General features: G+C 43.4%; 1 protein-coding gene across 1 annotated transcript in view; it reads left to right on the top strand.

Annotated features, from left to right (window-relative positions):
• The window catches only part of ZMYM4 (zinc finger MYM-type containing 4), a 165,460-nt gene extending 151,700 nt beyond the window's left edge, over positions 1 to 13,760 (top strand). Inside the window, 1 exon segment of the mRNA XM_077295805.1 lies at positions 12,087 to 13,760. Within this exon segment, the coding sequence (XP_077151920.1) occupies positions 12,087 to 12,291 (205 nt within the window). The 3' untranslated portion in view covers positions 12,292 to 13,760.
• The last annotated feature ends 4,543 nt before the right edge of the window (positions 13,761 to 18,303 follow it).

Here is an 18,303-nt window from a genome sequence, read left to right as displayed (position 1 = left end):
CTCTAAAAAGTCTCTTACAACCCTACCGCATCAGGGGGGTCGCTTATTCGGAGAGAAGCTGGATCAGCTTATTTCTGACTCCACAGGAGGGAAGAGTAAGTTTCGTCCTCAGCAGAGGATTAGACAGCCTTTTCGTCGCCAATTTCAGGCCCGTTTCAGACCCTTTCGTAATGCTAGATGGGCCCCAGCATCAGGCTCTGCTGCGCAGGGTCGACCTAATCAGGACCGAGACGTTCGGATCTCTTATACGGCCAACCAGGGGGGAAGAATGCGTTCCCAGTAAACTAGATCCAGAGGATCTAGGACTCAAAGGTTTTCGGCCAAGTGACTGGAGGCCTCCTCGGAGTGCCTCCAACAGAGTAGGCGGACGTCTACTTTTGTTTCGCCAGGTCTGGCTTCAGGTAATCCACGACCGGTGGGTGCGAGAGCTCGTATCTTCAGGTTACAAGATAGAGCTGGTCCGTCAACCTCCTCCCCGGTTCTTCCCATCCCGTCTTCCCAGGTCCAAGTCCCACCGACAGGACCTGTACAATTCCATAGAGTCCCTTCGTCTCAGCGGAGTCATTTCTCCTGTTCCAAGGGAGGAAAGGTTTCAAGGGTTTTATTCCAGTCTTTTTGTAGTACCCAAAAAGGACGGAACAGTAAGGCCTATCCTACAGTAGATCTGAAACATTTAAACAGGTTTGTCCACGTTCGTCACTTTCGGATGGAATCTCTTCGGTCAGTTATTGCTTCAATGCAAAAAGGGAGAGTTCTTGAACTCAATAGACATTCAGGATGCCTACCTACATATTCCCATTTTTCCTCCTCATCAAAGGTTTCTCAGGTTTGATTTAAACAACCTACACTTCCAGTTCACGGCTTGAGGCCATGTTCACACTTTGCGGGTTTTACCTCGGATCCGCAGCGTTTCTGCAGTTGCGGGTCTGCAGCAGTTTCCATTGCGTTTACATTTACATGTAAACCCTATGGAAACCGCAATCCGCCGTGCACATGCTGCGGGAAAAACCGAGCAGAAACGCAGCGGTTTACATTCCGCAGCATGTCACTTCTTTGTGCAGAATCGCTGCGATTCTGCACACATAGGAATGCATTGATCCGCTAACTTCCCACATGGGGCTGTGCCCACAATGCGGGAAGTAAGCGGATCATGTGCAGATGGTACCCGGGGTGGAGGAGAGGAGACTCTCCTCCAGGCCCTGGGAACCATATTTGTGTAAAAAAAAAAAAATTAAATAAAAAAATGATATACTCACCTCTCAGCGCTGCACGCGGCCGTCCGGTCGCAGGGTTGCTGTGCGAGCAGGACCTGCGGTGACGTCGCGGTCACATGACCGTGACGTCGCGGTCACATGACCGTGACGTCGCGGTCAAATGACCGTGACGTCACGAAGGTCCTTATCGCACAGCATCTTTGGAACCGGACTGCCGCGTGCAGCGCCGAGGAGATCGGGACGTCAGAGGGTGAGTATAAACCATTTTTTAAATTATTTTTAACATTACTATTGATGCTGCATATTGCTGCATATGCAGCATCAATAGTATAGGAGTAAACTTGCAGCGGAAACCGCAAAACAAACCGCAATAGATCTGCAGGGATAACCGCAGCGGTTTTGCCCTGCAGATTTATCAAATCCGCTGCGGGAGAACCTGCAGAGGACCCGACCTACGTGTGCACATAGCCTCACCCTTCGGGCTGGCCTCCGCCCTTAGGGGGTTCACGAAAGTCATGTCAACTGTGGTGTCCATTCTGCACTCCTGAAGCATAGTAGTCTTGCCATATCTGGACGATCTTCTGATCAAGGGGCCGACCTTTCAAGCTTGCAAGGAAACTGTCAGCATTGTTCTAGACACCCTTTCTCATCTGGGTTGGCTAGTAAATTTAAGGAAGTCATCCCTACAACCATCTTGGAGGATCTCATTTCTAGGCATGATTTTCGACACCTCTCAAGCCCTATCAATCCTTCCCCAGGACAAGGTCCTAGCCCTTCGGCGGGAAGTGAGGAATCTGCAGCAACCGTACCCTCATACGATCCGGTCCTGCATGAGGGTGTTAGGAAGGATGGTTGCAACTATAGAAGCAGTACCATTCGCACAGCTTCATCTTCGACCTCTCCAACAGGCGATCCTAGCAGTATGGAACAGGAATCCACTCTCCCTCAACCGCAGATTTCACTTGTCTCCCCAGGTCAGGCAGGCTCTCTCATGGTGGTTAAACAGCTCATCCCTACTCTGGGGGAAGCCCTTTCCCCCAACCAATTGGCTGGTGGTCACAACAGATGCCAGTCGCCTGGGTTGGGGAGCAGTGTTTTTTCACCACACAGCTCAGGGGCGCTGGTCTCCTCGGGAATCAGATCTCCCCATCAATCTCTTGGAGATTCGGGCAGTTCGACTAGCTTTGCAGCATTTTCACCATCTTCTGGCGGGTCGCCCTGTCCGAATTCAATCGGACAACGCCACAGCCGTGGCCTACATAAATCATCAAGGGGGCACCCGCAGCAAGGCAGCCATGCAAGAGGTAAAACAAATACTGTTCTGGGCCGAGAGAAATCACACTGTGATTTCAGCAGACCACATTCCAGGCGTAGAAAACTGGGCGGCAGATTTCCTAAGCCGTCAGAGTCTAGCGTCCGGGGAATTGTCTCTCCATCCCGAGGTATTTCAGCAGATATGCCATCTATGGGGGACCCCGGACGTGGATCTAATGGCGTCCAGGGGGAATGCCAAAGTACCCAGATTTGTCTCCCGGTACCGAGACCCACAGGCAATCGCCGTGGATGCGCTAGTACTGACTTTGAACCAGTTCCATCTCTTTATCTGTTCCCTCCTCTGGCACTTCTCCCGAGGGTAATCAAGAAGATCAAGTCAGAAAGAGTATCTGCTATTCTGATCGCCCCGGATTGGCAGCGACGGACCTGGTATGCAAACCTAGTACAGCTTCTCTCCGGGGTTCCATGGCGGCTCCCCGATCGGCCGGATCTTCTATCTCAAGGGCCGATCTACCACCAGAACTCAGGGGTCCTACGTTTGACGGCCTGGCCGTTGAATCTTGGGTTTTAACTCAGGCAGGGTTCTCCCAAGAGGCAGCAGATACCATGATCAGTGCACGTAAAACTGTTTCGGCCAGAATTTATTATCACACTTGGAAAGTTTTCCTTTCTTGGTGTAGAGAGCGCGGGCTGCCTCCTCTGCGTTTTTCCATTCCAAACATTCTAGCCTTTCTCCAAGCAGGCCTGGATTCAGGGCTTGCTCCAAGTACTCTCAAAAGGCAGATTTCGGCCTTATCGGTCCTTTTTCAGCGCAGGATTGCTACTTACCGTCAGGTCAGGACTTTTTTCCAGGGAGTCGCTCATAAGGTCCCTTCTTATAAGGCTCCTTTGGAAGCTTGGGACCTTAATTTGGTCTTAAGGGCATTTGCAGGAAGCTCCTTTTGAGCCTCTTCAAGATATTTCCTTGACTTTCCTTTCTTGGAAGGTCGTATTTTTAGTGGCCATAACTTCCATGCGTTTTCATCAGGAAAAGGTAGTGCTCAGACCAGCATCTTCCTTTTTGCCGAAGGTTGTTTCCTCATTCCACACCGCACCGTGTAGAAAAAGCTCTCCATACGTTGGACCTGGTGAGAGCGCTGAGGAGATAGTTATATGAAAAAGTTTGGGCACCCCTATTAATCTTAAGGTTAATGTTTTATAAAAATAGTTTTTTTTGCAACAGCTATTTCAGTTTCATATATCTAATAACTGTTGGACACAGTAATGTTTCTGCCTTGAAATGAGGTTTATTGTACGAACAGAAAATGTGCAATCTGCATTCAAACAAAATTTGACAGGTGCATAAGTATGGGCACCCTTATCATTTTCTTGTTTTAAATACTCCTACCTACTTTTTACTGACTTACTAAAGCACTTTTTTTGGTTTTGTAACCTCATTGAGATTTGAACTTCATAGCCAGGTGTATGCAATCATGAGAAAAGCTACTTAAAGTGGCCACTTGCAAGTTGTTCTGCTGTTTAACTCTCCTCTGAAGAGTGGCATCATGGGCTCCTCAAAACAACTGTCAAATGATCTGAAAACAAAGATTATTCAACATAGTTGTTCAGGGGAAAGATACAAAAGGCTGTCTCAGAGATTTAACCTGTCAATTTCCACTGTGAGGAACATAGTAAGGAAATGGAAGAAAACAGGTACAGTTCTTGTTAAGGCCAGAAGTGGCAGGCCAAGAAAAACATCAGAAAGGCAGAGAAGAAGAATGGTGAGATCAGTCAAGGACAATCCTTAGACCACCTCCAGAGAGCTGCAGCATCAACTTGCTGCAGATGGTGTCACTGTGCATTGGTCAACTATACAACGCACTTTGCACAAGGAGAAGCTGTATGGGAGAGTGATGCGAAAGAAGCCGTTTCTGCAAGCACGCCACAAACAGAGTCGGCTGAGGTATGCAAAAGCACATTTGGAGAAGCCAATTTCTTTTTGGAAGAAGGTCCTGTGGACTGATGAAACCAAGATTGAGTTGTTTGGTCATACAAAAAGGCGTTATGCATGGCGGCAAAAAAACACAGCATTCCAAGAGAAACGCTTGCTACCCACAGTAAAATTTGGTGGAGGTTCCATCATGCTTTGGGGCTATGTGGCCAATGGAGAGACGCATGGATTCCTCACAGTATCAGCAGATTCTTGACAATAATGTTCATGAATCAGTGACAAAGTTGAAGTTACGCAGGGGATGAATCTTTCAGCAAGACAATGATCCAAAACACCGCTGCAAATCTACTCAGGCATTCATGCAGAGGAACAATTACACTGTTCTGGAATGGCCATCCCAGTCCCCAGACCTGAATATCATTGAACATCTGTGGGATCATTTGAAGAGGTCTGTCCATACTCGGCGACCATCAAACTTAACTGAACTGGAATTGTTTTGTAAAGAGGAATGGTCAAAAATACCTTCATCCAGGATCCAGGAACTCATTAAAAGCTACAGGAAGCGACTAGAGGCTGTTATTTTTGCAAAAGGAGGATCTACTAAATATTAATGTCACTTTTCTGGTGAGGTGCCCATACTTTATGCACCTGTCAAATTTTGTTTGAATGCAGATTGCACATTTTCTGTTAGTACAATAAACCTCATTTCAAGGCAGAAACATTACTGTGTCCAACAGTTATTAGACATATGAAACTGAAATAGCTGTTGGAAAAAAAAAAACAATTTTTATAAAACATTAAGCTTAAGATTAATAGGGGTGCCCAAACTTTTTCATATAACTGTACATTTCCCGAACTGCCCCTTTCCGCCAGACGGATGCTCTGTTTGTCCTCCCGGAGGGTCGCAGGAAGGGATGCACTGCCTCAAAATTTACCCTGGCCAGTTGAATACGGGCGACCATTCAGGAGGCCTATCGCGCCCAGGGCATGATGGTTCCGGCTGGAATTAAGGCTCATTCCACTAGAGCAGTGGGGGCTTCCTGGGCGATTCGGCACCAGGCCTCAGCAGAACAGGTTTGCAAAGCTGCGACCTGGTCTAGTCTGCATACTTTCGTCAAACATTATAATGTCCATTCCCAGATCTCTGCAGATGCAAGTCTGGGTAGAAGGATTCTTCAAGCAGCGGTGACGCACTTATAGACAACCGTTATCTGGATAATTTTTACTGGTGAGTTAATTTCCCTCCCAGGGACTGCTTTAGGACATCCCACAGTCCTGTGTCCCCCAATGAGGCGAAGGAGAAATAGGGATTTTTGTGTTACTCACCATAAAATCCTTTTGTCCGAGACGCTCATTGGGGGACACAGCTCCCTCCCTGGTAGCCTGTTGGCTGCTTTGGCTATATCTGATTTTATCAGTCTGTAGGACTTTTTCTGTATTTATGCTGTTATATTATTTCTCGTGTTTTGTTCTCCTACTGCTTTTGCACCAAACTGGATTCTCTGGTAGCCAGTGTCAGAGTGTATAAGACGGAGTAGGAGCTAACTTTTTTTCACGTTTGCCTGGAGGCAGAAGCATACACCCACAGTCCTGTGTCCCCCAATGATCGTCTCGGAGAAAAGGATTTTACGGTGAGTAACACAAAAATCTCTATTTTACTTTTATTGGTATCTAGTTTTACTTTTGACATTTACCGGTAGCTGCTGCATTTCCCACCCTAGGCTTATATTCGAGTCATTACGTTTTCCCAGTTTTTTGTGGCAAAATTAGGGGGGTTGGCTTATACTCGAGTATATACGGTAACTCCTGAGATACCAACCACCTCTCTCCAGCCTATTAATTTCTATGAGCAGTTAACTGCTACTGTTTATTCCCTTACCTGTCAGCAGCTGACCTGTTAACAGTCCTGAAAAATCATCATCCCCACAATTACAGTTTCTAGAGCTGTTCTTCAATTTAAGCTGGAGTTACACTAAACGACTTACCAACGATCACGACCAGCGATACGACCTGGCCGTGATCGTTGGTAAGTCGTCGTGTGGTCGCTGGGGAGCGGTCACACAGACAGCTCTCTCCAGCGACCAACGATCAGGGGAACGACTTCGGCATCGTTGAAACTGTCTTCAACGATGCCGAAGTCCCCCTGCAGCACCAGGGTAACCAGGGTAAACATCGGGTTACTAAGTGCAGGGCCGCGCTTAGTAACCCGATATTTACCCTGGTTACCATTGTAAAAGTAAAAAAAAAAAAAAAAACACTACATACTCACATTCTGATGTCTGTCACGTTCCCCGCCGGCGTCCACAGGGTTAAAACTGCTTTCGGCAGGAGCGCTGCTAACATGCACGCGCTGCTGCCGAGAGCTTCCCCTGCACTGAATGTGTCAGCGCCGGCAGTAACAGCGGTGACGTCACCGCTGTGCTCTGCTTTACGGCCGGCGCTGACACAGTCAGTGCAGGGAAGCTCTCGGCAGCAGCGCGTGCATATTAGCAGCGCTCCTGCCGAAAGCAGTTTTAACCCTGTGGACGCCGGGGGACATGACAGACATCAGAATGTGAGTATGTACTGTTTTTTTTTTTTAACTTTTACAATGGTAACCAGGGTAAATATTGGGTTACTATTACGATATTTACCCTGGTTACAAGTGAACACATCGCTGGATCGGCGTCACACACGCCGATCCAGCGATGACAGCGGGTGATCAGCGACCAAAAAATGGTCCTGATCATTCCCATCGACCAACGATCTCCCAGCAGGGGCCTGATAGTTGGTCGCTGTCACACATAACGAGATCGTTAGCGGGATCGTTGCTACGTCACCAAAAGCGTGACGTTGCAACGATATCGTTAACGATATCGTTATGTGTGACTGAGCCTTTAGTGTTCACTTGAGCTTTTGTTCAAAGGTCTTGTTATCTCTATAAGCAGATATAGTGATAACAGTGTGAGGGTATGTGCACACGTCCGGATTTCTTGCAGAAATTTCCTGAAGAATACCGGAAATTTTCTGCAAGAAATCAGCATATTTTTTTTTGCGTTTTTTTCCGTTTTTTCGCTTTTTTTTTTTAGCATTTTGCAAGCGTAATTAGCGTGCAGAATGCTAAAGTTTTCCAAGCGATCTGTAGCATCGCTTGGAAAACTGATTGACAGGTTGGTCACACTTGTCAAACATAGTGTTTGACAAGTGTGACCAACTTTTTACTATAGATGCTGCTTATGCAGCATCAATAGTAAAGATAGAATGTTTAAAAATAAAAAAAAAAAATTAAAAAATGGTTATACTCACCCAATCTCCTCAGCGGCGTCCGTTCCTATAGATGCCGGTGTGGTTCAGGACCTTCGATGAAGTCGCGGCTTGTGATTGGTCACGTGAGTCACATGAGCGGTCACGCGACCAATCACAAGACAGTGACGTCATCACAGGTCCTGAACCACACCATCTATAGGAATGGAAGAGAGAGCATGCACCGGAGAGGCGGGAACACTTCGGGGGCCATCAGAGGGTGAGTATATCACTATTTTTTATTTTAATTCTTTTTTTTTTTTAACCAATTATATGGTGCCCAGTCCGTGGAGGAGAGTCTCCTCTCCTCCACCCTGGGTACCAACCGCACATAATCTGCTTACTTCCCGCATGGTGTGCACAGCCCCGTGCGGGAAGTAAGCAGATCAATGGGCTCCTAGGTGTGCGGAATCCCCGCAATTCCGCATTTTTAATGAACATGTTGCTTTTTTTTCCGCAATGCGATTTTTTTCGCGGAAAAAATCGCAACATTTGCACAAAAAATGCGGAATACCCTGTAAATAATAGGAGGCATATGTAAGCGTTTTTTTCGCGTTTTTATCACGTTTTTATAGCGAAAAAACGCGAAAAATCCTGAACGTGTGCACATGGCCTAAATGTCAGAACAAGTGCACTGACAAACTGTTAATGTGTCACAGTAGCTTAAGCTCAGCAGTAGGATGAAGCTACTGAACCACAATTGTCACTTGAAGACTGCCAGCAACAAGCAAGGGAAAGAGGCTGGAGAGTTGTATGATGTTCAATACACAAGTTGAGAATAACCCTTTAATTTACAGATTTATGCCAGTTTTCTGGTAGGGAAAAAAGTCATACATTTTGAATATTTTCTGAGGTCTTTGAAACCCCGTTCCTTGGTGTGCTGTTTCAGGTAATAGAACAGAGGTGTCAAACTGCATTCCTCGAGGGTCGCAAACAGGTCATGTTTTCAGGATTTCCTTGTATTGCACAGGTGATAATTTAACCACCTGCACAGATAATGATTCCTGCTCCTTGTGCAATGCTAAGGAAATTTTGAAAACAGGCATGGTTTGAGGCCCTTGAGGAATGCAGTTTGACACCCCTGTAATAGAAGCAACAAAAGAATACTGCGGACTTGCAGTGATTGATGGCTGACTACAATTCATCAATCACTAATGAGGGGTGGTGAAGTTCTCCCTGTATAAATACAGCAGATTCATTACAATGTGCATACTTGTTTTTTTAAACTGTACCCTTTCAAGGCTAAATTTAACAAAAAAAACACAGGAAAAAAAGCAGAGATGGTTACTTGCTGAAGCCTCCAAACAAAGGCTGTAGACCAGATGCTCCTTATTGCTTGTGTGAACAATGCCACATACAGACTATTATCGCTTATCTTTTTGTGCACTAATGCCAAACAACCAATACTGGATTGAAAGTGGTTGTTTCATCTGTATTTTTTGCACCTGTGTTGTTGCCATCATTAATCGGGTCCGATGCGCCCTGCTGGTGCATTTGTTTGGAGGCTTCAGCAGGTAACCATCTCTGCTTTTTTCTCTGTGATTTTTTTTTTGTCAATTTTCTGGAGGATTTTTAAGTCCTCTTTGTGCGTCTGTGAGCTTTTGGTAAATTTAACAAACAGAGGCTTACTTACTCAACAGCCCTTGTACATGCACCAGCCCTCCGCTGCTGCTCTGATGAGTGCTTGTGCACTTGACCTCTGCAGCCAATCACTGAGCTTAGCAACTTGTGCCATGTTCATTGCCAGAGCCACTGAGCTCTTTGATTTGCTGCAGAAATCACATGCACTGTAGTCATGTCTAGAGATGAGCGAACCTCTCAAGGTTGATGAACGGTTTGTCAAACATACCCAAACCCCATTGAATTCAATGGAAGGCAAAATCAAACACATAGATAACACCTTCAGGGGGCGAAAAAGCTGCCAAAACAGCTAAAAATAGAGGCAAACACCAGGAAAAGTGGCATCAATTGATTCATCAATTACGCTATAAATCAATAATTTAAAAGAAAAATTGACGTGGGTTCCCCTGTATTTTTGATAACCAGCCAGGCAAAACAAAAACTGAGAGCTGCAGATTCAACCCTCAGCTCTCAGCTTTAGCAAGGCTCGTTATCAACAAGAATAGAGGGTTCCCCACACTGTTTTTTTAAATTATTTAAATAATTAAAAACTTTGGGATCCCTCCCATTTTTGACAACCAGCCAAGCTAAAGCTGGGGTCTGGTATTCTCAGGCTGATAAGGGGCCATGCACCCCCAGCTGTCAGCTTTAGCTTGGCTGGTTGTCAAAAATGATGGGGGACCCCACGCTGTATTTTTTTTTTTATATTATTTATGTAACTAATCTAAAAAAAATACAGCGTGGTTATCTCTCTATTCTTGATAACCAGTCTTGCTGACAGCTGAGGGTTGCAGCCCGCAGCTATCAGCTTTGCCTGGCTGATTATCAAAAATACAGGGGAACCCCACGTAATTGTCTTTATTTATTTATAACGCAGGTGACAGCTGATGAATACTCTCATCAACAGCCGCCTGCTCTCGCTGTCAATAGTTAAGTACAACTCTCGACATTGTCCCCTGATAGCGCTGATTGCAGTACGAGCAGGGAAGAATGATGAGACCTGTCTTCACTTCAGCACCCGGCGCCGAGGAACAGCGTGAACAGTACCGCTGATTCCCAGGTGCCGGTACGTGTCACACTGATGACAAATAGATGTCTGCTACCGGAAACACTGATGTCTGAAAGTACCCTTAGTAAACTCGGTCATTTACCGAACTTTGGCCAACTATTGCCGATTTTTAGGAAAAAAGCTTGGGAATCTGAACACGAATCCAAACGTGCATTGTTAGTGCCGAATTTGAGATTGGCGAACGTTTTCCAAACAAGTTCGCTCATCTCTAGTCATGATTTCACCACTGCAATATGTAAGCAGTCCATGAGAGCAGGGGCTGGTTGGTAAAACCTGTTATTTAAAATCTTTGGTCTAACAAAATTATTCATAGGAAATCCTTTCAAGCCTTATTTTCTTGTGAAGACATTTTTATAACTTGTAGATTTACCGTTAGTGCAGATTGCTACACTAGAAGATCCTGCAGTACTTATGCTTGAACAGAACCCACACTTGTTTTTTTTCGTTGTGTGTATATACATATATATTTTATGTCATAGCTGCCATTATATCTCCAAATTTTAGAGCTTGTGCACATGAGGAATCCTTGGCAGCTGTGTTTGGTGTAGATGTGGAATATGAGGCTACTCCATAAATAATACTGTATGCATGAGTCTTTAGTACACTTTGCTCGTAGTCCTCATAGTTCTTGAAAGTGAATTTAAAAATTTTTTTTTTTTTTTTTTTTAACCTACATGTTGGAAGCAAAATTGTGTATATAATTTGTAATATTTAGCTAAATGTATCTTTGTCAGATGTTGAACCATTAAAAATAATGTACTTTAATAAATGTTAAGGTATTTCCATTCAGGTTAGAAACGTCCACCTATGGAGAAGTCACTACAACTCCCCAACAAATTATGTCCATTTTGTTGCAGATTAGTAGCTGAATTTACAGCTTATTTTTCCCCTCTACATTGTAAGGAGTAAAATCTGTGTAGAAAATTTTGTAACAGGAATAAGAGGTTAAAATCCAAGTAATGGGTTATCTATTCAAAGTATTTCATTGCTTTTGATTGTGATGTAAACCTTTGGAGATTTTCAGACCACACATCTGCTTTTGCTTCTCTTGTGGACTTACTCATAGGCTTGGGGCTACATGTCTGTATGTGTATTGCAACGTCGCTTCTGATGATTTCCTTTGGTGTCATATTGTGACCTAATGTGTTTTTTTTCTTTCTATCACTAGTGGGCCTTGACTCACTTGCCAAGACTCTGCCAGTTTCATGTGGCTGCGATTTGGCTGTGTTTTTTTGGGGGTGGGGGGGAAGGGTGAGGGTTTACTGCAAAATCAAAGCTTTAAAAAAAGTCAGTCAAAATCAAGTTGCAGAAATGTTTTTGTCTCACTACTTCTCTGAGAATTGCTGTCCATGGACTCTTGTAGACCAACCTATATTGATGTCCATATAGGAGAAAGCGCACTCACCATTCCATGCAAATAATCCTTTATTGTGGATACATAAAAGCCACAGCAGGCGGGTAAAACAGTGGAACTCGTGTGAGACGATGATCGCTTTGCGCTACAATGCGCTTTTACAGGACCTGTAGAATCTCTTTGGATATTGGCACCCGTATCCCCTGGTGTGATTTCAGCCTCATTATCCCGAAGTTGAGCAGCTGTGCCGGTTTTCTGCTCTCCTCTTCAACCTATATTGGTGTGTTTTCCATTTGTTTATTACATCCACTTCTGATTATCTGTTCTTCTTTTCCTATGCAGTTCTGAAAGTGTAAAGCAGAGAAGTGATGTCTTCTACCTTCAGCCAGAACGTTCTTGTGTCCCTAATAGCCCAATGTGGTTCTCCACACTACCCATTGACCCAGGCACATTGGACAGCATGCTAACTCGTATTCTCATGGTTCGAGAAGTTCATGAAGAGCTGACCAAAGCAAAAGAGGACTCTGAAGGGGACTTGTCTGATTAAAGTGGCACTAGATGCCCCACTCAGAAACAATAAACCGCTTCTATTGAAATTGGGGTTAGCGCTTCTGCTGTGAACATAACATTTTTTTCACTTTGAACTGGTGCACTGCCCTCCTCTTCCCCTAGAGCCCCTCCCTGGGTATGAATGGACAAAAGTCTTGAACTGCTGCGACTGATGGGAACATATAATACACAGTCCAGGATTTCTATGGCAGAAGAATGAGCTCAGAGATGAGCAAATGACTCTCATGATGCTACACCTAAAATTAGGTGATAGACTCACAATAGAAACTGTAATTTCTTTTTAACTGGAGCAAAGAGGGGATCACTTTTAGCTCTTTCTACTGTGTAAATGTCTCTGAATGCTATGTAGGAAATGTCAGAAAGGGTTTACAATGGAGTAGTTGCCACCTACATTATATTATTGAAAAGTATGTATAAATCATGTTGAAAATCCTTCTTCTATTTAGATCATTACATTGAAATTGACAATTTTAGGCTCAAGTGAAGCATTCACACATTGCAGTCCTTTTTTTTCTTTACAATAAGCAGAGCAAGCTACACAGGCATGAATTTATCAAACTCACAGGAACCAGATACCATTTCTTTTTAGAACAGATGAGACCACAGTTACAGTACAACAACTGAAATGGCTCGTGTGCGCAGACACTTGTGTATTTCAGCCTGTTCTTTTCGGTAGTTAGTAATCTGTACTCCATAATGTAGGACACACCGTTACAAAGTTAGCACAGTGGGACAAATGTCACTACAAGAGACTTGTTGGAGTAATCCTCGCTATAAAGATAGTGTGCAGTGTTTGGCCCCACTAGTTACTGCTGCATAAATAGTTTGAATTAAAATCCATTTATGTACATTTTTGTGTTTTTACCATTACAACGGTTTGAGTAGCGGTAAATAATCCCATAATTAACATTCATCATCTAGAGTTGATGTGACCATAGCAGTTTATTTTCATGCATCATGCTCTGCTTTCCATACAAAAAGAAGAAATCTTCCATCAGAAACCTTAAAGAAGACGTTCTCAAAATTTTACAGTAACACCGCTTTCCCTATCAATCACAAAAGACTAAGCAACCTTGACTTAGATCTGTTTTATAGAACTGAAGGAAAACCGAAGACTTTATAGTGTTTATAAATATCAGAAACTTTAGTCACCCAAGCACAGGTAAAACCCAGACGGATTTGTGGCTGGGGTAAAGCAAAAGCTCTGGATGTTACTGCTAAAGCATTACACTCTTTTTCTATCAGGGGGACCCAGACATGTTTGTAGTGTATTATGTTCCTATTCCCTTGTATTTTAAAGGGTAGTAATGATTTTTTCTTTTTATTTGTTCCCGTTTTTTTCCCTTGTTTTAGCAGTTACAGTTTAATATTAAAGACAAAGTAGTCCCATTTTGTGTATTTGTTCTTCTCCTGCTTGTACAATAAATCACTGATTTGTGTTTTTAATGTATGGTGATTCATGTGGCTGCCATGGAACCAAGAAGAAAAAAAAAGACCAAGCACATGAATTGGTGTGCACACCTGATTGAATATCCCTAACACGGAGTAAAATGTATAACTTTAGTAGAACAATGGGACATACAAAACCACAAATGTATAAAAACAATTAAAACCGAGATACAACATGGTAGTAAACCGACACCACTGTCTGCTCTCCTGACCTACATGTCTCACTCTGGTAACAACTCCTTTCATTTAAAATAAGCTCTGTAAAGGTACCTTCACACTAAACGATATCGCTAGCGATCCGTGACGTTGCAGCGTCCTGGATAGCGATATCGTTGTGTTTGACAGGCAGCAGCGATCAGGATCCTGCTGTGATATCGCTGGTCGTTGCTGAAAGTCCAGAACTTTATTTATTCTCCCGCTGTCATCGCTGGATCGGTGTGTGTGACACCGATCCAGCGATTTCTTCACTGGTAACCAGGGTAAACATCGGGTTACTAAGCGCAGGGCCGCGCTTAGTAACCCGATGTTTACCCTGGTTACCAGCGTAAATGTCAAAAAAAAAAAAATAAATACTCACATTCCGGTGCCCGGCGTCCGCTTCCCTGCACTCCTCCTGCATCCTGTGTAAGTGCCGGCCGTAAAGCAGAGCGGTGACGTCACCGCTCTGCTCTGTGGGAGATGCCGGAGATGTTCGGCACTGACACAGGATGCAGGAGGAGTGCAGGGAAGCGGACGCCGGGCACCGGAATGTGAGTATGTGGGGTTTTTTTTTACATTTATGCTGGTAACCGGGGTAAACATCGGGTTACTAAGCGCGGCCCTGCGCTTAGTAACCCGATGTTTACCCTGGTTACCAGGGGACTTCGGCATCATTGGTCGCTGGAGAGCCGTCTGTGTGACAGCTCTCCAGCGACCACACAACAACGAAACAGCGACGCTGCAGCGATCGGCATCGTTGTCTGTATCGCTGCAGCGTCGCTTAGTGTGAAGGTACCTTTAGCAGATTCTCCAGAAGAATGTCCAGCCCATGGATCTTAGCTTATTTACATATTAAGAAAAACATGGATTTCTCGGAGATAAGACAATGGATCGCAGAAATTAAGGTATGATTTTATTCAACTTTCTATGACCTACCTGTCCATGAACACCGCTAGGGAAGGTTGAGCCTGCTGACAGAGTCCCTTAAATGTTTTATGTGGGAAAATGATAATTGGCCTTTTTAAGTCCTTTATTATGGAAGAAATTTAAAAAACTACATATTTGGTATTGCCCCATCCAAAACAATCCTAGCTCTAAAACTAGCATGTCAGTGACCCTACCTGAAGAACTGTGTAAAACACAAAAATCAATAAATGATTGCTAGAATTTCTGTTTATTTATTTTTTGTCACTAAGCCATTAAAAAAAACTAACCCAAAAATTGTACCAAAATAATTGCTCTTAGAATAAGTGGAGTCAAAAAAATAACCTTTTTTTAAATAGTAATTTGTAAACCTGTAATGACATATAAAAAATTATAAATATTTGGTATCGCAATGTCCATAATGAACCAAACGATAAAATTCGCATGCTATTCATCTCACCCAGTGAATGCCATAAAAACCAAAACCATTACTGCTGGTTTTTAGTCACATTGATTCCTAAAAATTGGAATAGAAAGGGTTTAAAAAGTCACGTTTCCCAAAATGGTTACAATAAAAACTTCATCTCATCCCACAAAAAAAAGCTCCATGCACCATTGGGCCACATGCGTACGTTGAGTGTTTGAGTTTTTTACCTCAATATTTTTAAGCAAAACCAGGAGTGGGTGAGTCAGGAAAAGTATAAAAAGAAACCTGTGCACGACTTCAGTATTTGTAAGCCAAAAGAATGAGTGGGTGTAAAAAATTCAGATGTAAAAAAAAAAAATACTCAACCTGTGCACGTGGCCTAATGCACATATTGCAATGTAATCATAAGTATTTTACTGTACTAAAGTAATGCTACATAAGAAAATATACATAAATGATACCAACCAAAGTAACTGCAGCAAGTCATTTATCCTACCAGGTGAATGGCAGAGAAAAAGGGAAACATTTATTTATTTAAAATCAAAACATCATATGGGTCCCTAAAATTGTACAAATTAAAACTACAACTCATTCCGTAAAAAATTATGCCCCCGCACAGCTCCTATCAATGCAGAAATAAAAATAAAGTTATGGCAAACCAAAAATGATACCTATTTTTAAAATATTGTTTTAGTTGTGCAAACACAAGAACACTTAAAACTATACCTCTGGTGTCATCGTAATGATACTGATCCACCGAATAAAAAAACCTGTCACTCAAATGTAATGTTGTCAGTGTTGTAAAAAACCGTAACGCTGTTTTCAATTAGCTTTTGCTGAGTTTAATAGGATTAAAGGAAGTTTAAAAGGATACTTGGCTTTTTTTTTTTTTTTTTAAACTACGTGGCGTAAAAATCTCTCCAAAAACTCATCATGGTAAAGTAGCTTTTGGGCTAAATAATATGGGCACGTTCGCAATATGTTCACAGCTCATCTTCGAGATATTGCATTCTGTTATTATAAGTCATTTTCCAGATTCCATACCTCATAGCCTTGCTGTGCCATGTTTGGTCACACAAAGAGGTTCAGGTTGCTATAGCTGCAGAAGAGTTCACACCCTTGTGTTAACAGCTTCAAAAGAGCTTGTCCTAGCTCTTAATTAACCCTAGAACGCATACCTGGGGCCTCGCAGGCCTGCCAGGTTACTTGTTTTCTATTTTCTGTAAAAGTACTTTAGTTAGAATTTTGAAAATCTAGGTAATCCTCAGGTATATAGTTGTTAGTAATTTCCAGCCTCTCCATTATTAACCTGGCTTAATGTCACCTTACAATAGCAAGGTGACATTAACCCTTCATTACCCCATATCCCACCGCTACACGGGAGTGGGAAGAGTGGCCAGGTGCCAGAATAGGCGCATCTTCCAGATGTGCCTTTTCTGGGGTGGCTGGGGGCAGATGTTTGTAGCCAGGGGGGGCCAATAACCATGGACCCTCTCAAGGCTATTAATATCTGCCCTCAGTCACTGGCTTTACCACTCTGGCGGAGAAAATTGCGCGGGAGCCCACACAAATTTTTTCCGTGATTTAACCCTTTATTTTACAAGCTACAGCGCCCAAATTTTGCACATACACACTGCTAACATTAGTAGTGTGGAATATGCAAAAAAAAGGGATATGAGATGGTTTACTGTATGTAAACCATGTCTCATATCATGTTGGGTTTGGGAAGGAGAAATGAAAAGCCGGCAATTGAATTACCGGCTTTTCACTAACACCGCTGCGTATTTCTCGCAAGTCACACTGCTGGTCCGTGTGGAATCCGTATTTTTCTCACCCCCATAGACTTTCATTGGCGATTTTTTTGCGCAATACGGTGACAAACGCAGCATGCTGCGATTTTCTACGGCCGTACAAGACCGTATAATACGGATCAGTAAAATACGGCTGATAGGAGCTGGGACATTGGGAAACATTGGGCCGTGTGTTATGCGTATTTTACGGGTGTATTTTCTGCGCTCATACATCCGTAAAACTCGCCAGTGTGAGGCCGGCCTAAATATTCCTGCACCAAGTTTGCTGCAACCAAAAAATGTTTTCATAAAAAAATTGCATACAGAATGCCTATATTTGGCGTGCCCGTTTACTTACTTTTTTGTTGTTTTATGCACATAATTATGTTTTGAAATATACACATCTTAGGCTGTGTTCCCAGTAGCGCTGGGGTTCGCCAGAAGGGGATCCATAATGGATCTGACCTCCTGGTAACTCCAGCTAAGGCTGCCGGAATGGCGGGATTCCGCCAGCCTTAGCTGGGGTCACCAGGAGGTCAGATCCATTACGGATGCCCTCCTGGCGGACCCCAGCGCTAATTGGAATGCATCCTTACCTTGCAATTGTAAAATAAATTTTGAAAAGTATTTTTATTTGCGTTATTCCGTGTTATTTGCACACAGGCCTAAAAGGCCCCAGGTGCGTGAATATGGGGTAGTGCCCAAAAAAGGTTGTTATACCGAAATGCCTATAACATAAAAATATATGAACTACTGGAAATTACTAACAACTACATACCTGAGGAATACCTAGAGTTTCAAAATTCTAACTAAAGTAATTTTACAGAAAATAGAAAACAAGTAACCTGGCAGCCTTAGCTGGGGTAACCAGGAGGTCAGATCCATTACGGAATCCCGTCCTGGCGGACCCCTGCGCTAGTGGGAATGCATCCTTACTTTGCAATAAACTTTGAAAAGTATTTTTATTTGAGTTATTCCATGATAATTGTAAACAGGCCTAAAAGGCCCCAGGTGCGTGAATGTGTAGATTTCTATGGGTATTCTAGGGTTAAAAGAAAACAATGAGCCTGTGGAATCCCAAGGGTGGGGGCACATTTCAGGAGTGGAAGGAGATGTCCTGAATAGTGTTGAGCATTCCGATACCGCAAGTATCGGGTATCGGCCGATATTTGCTGTATCGGAATTCTGATACCGAGTTCCG

Source organism: Ranitomeya variabilis, chromosome 3 (genome assembly GCF_051348905.1).
Source record: "Ranitomeya variabilis isolate aRanVar5 chromosome 3, aRanVar5.hap1, whole genome shotgun sequence".
In the NCBI taxonomy this organism is placed as follows: Eukaryota; Metazoa; Chordata; class Amphibia; order Anura; family Dendrobatidae; genus Ranitomeya; species Ranitomeya variabilis.
Note: the sequence above shows the minus strand (reverse complement) of the source record. Positions and strands in the feature narration are given on the sequence as shown.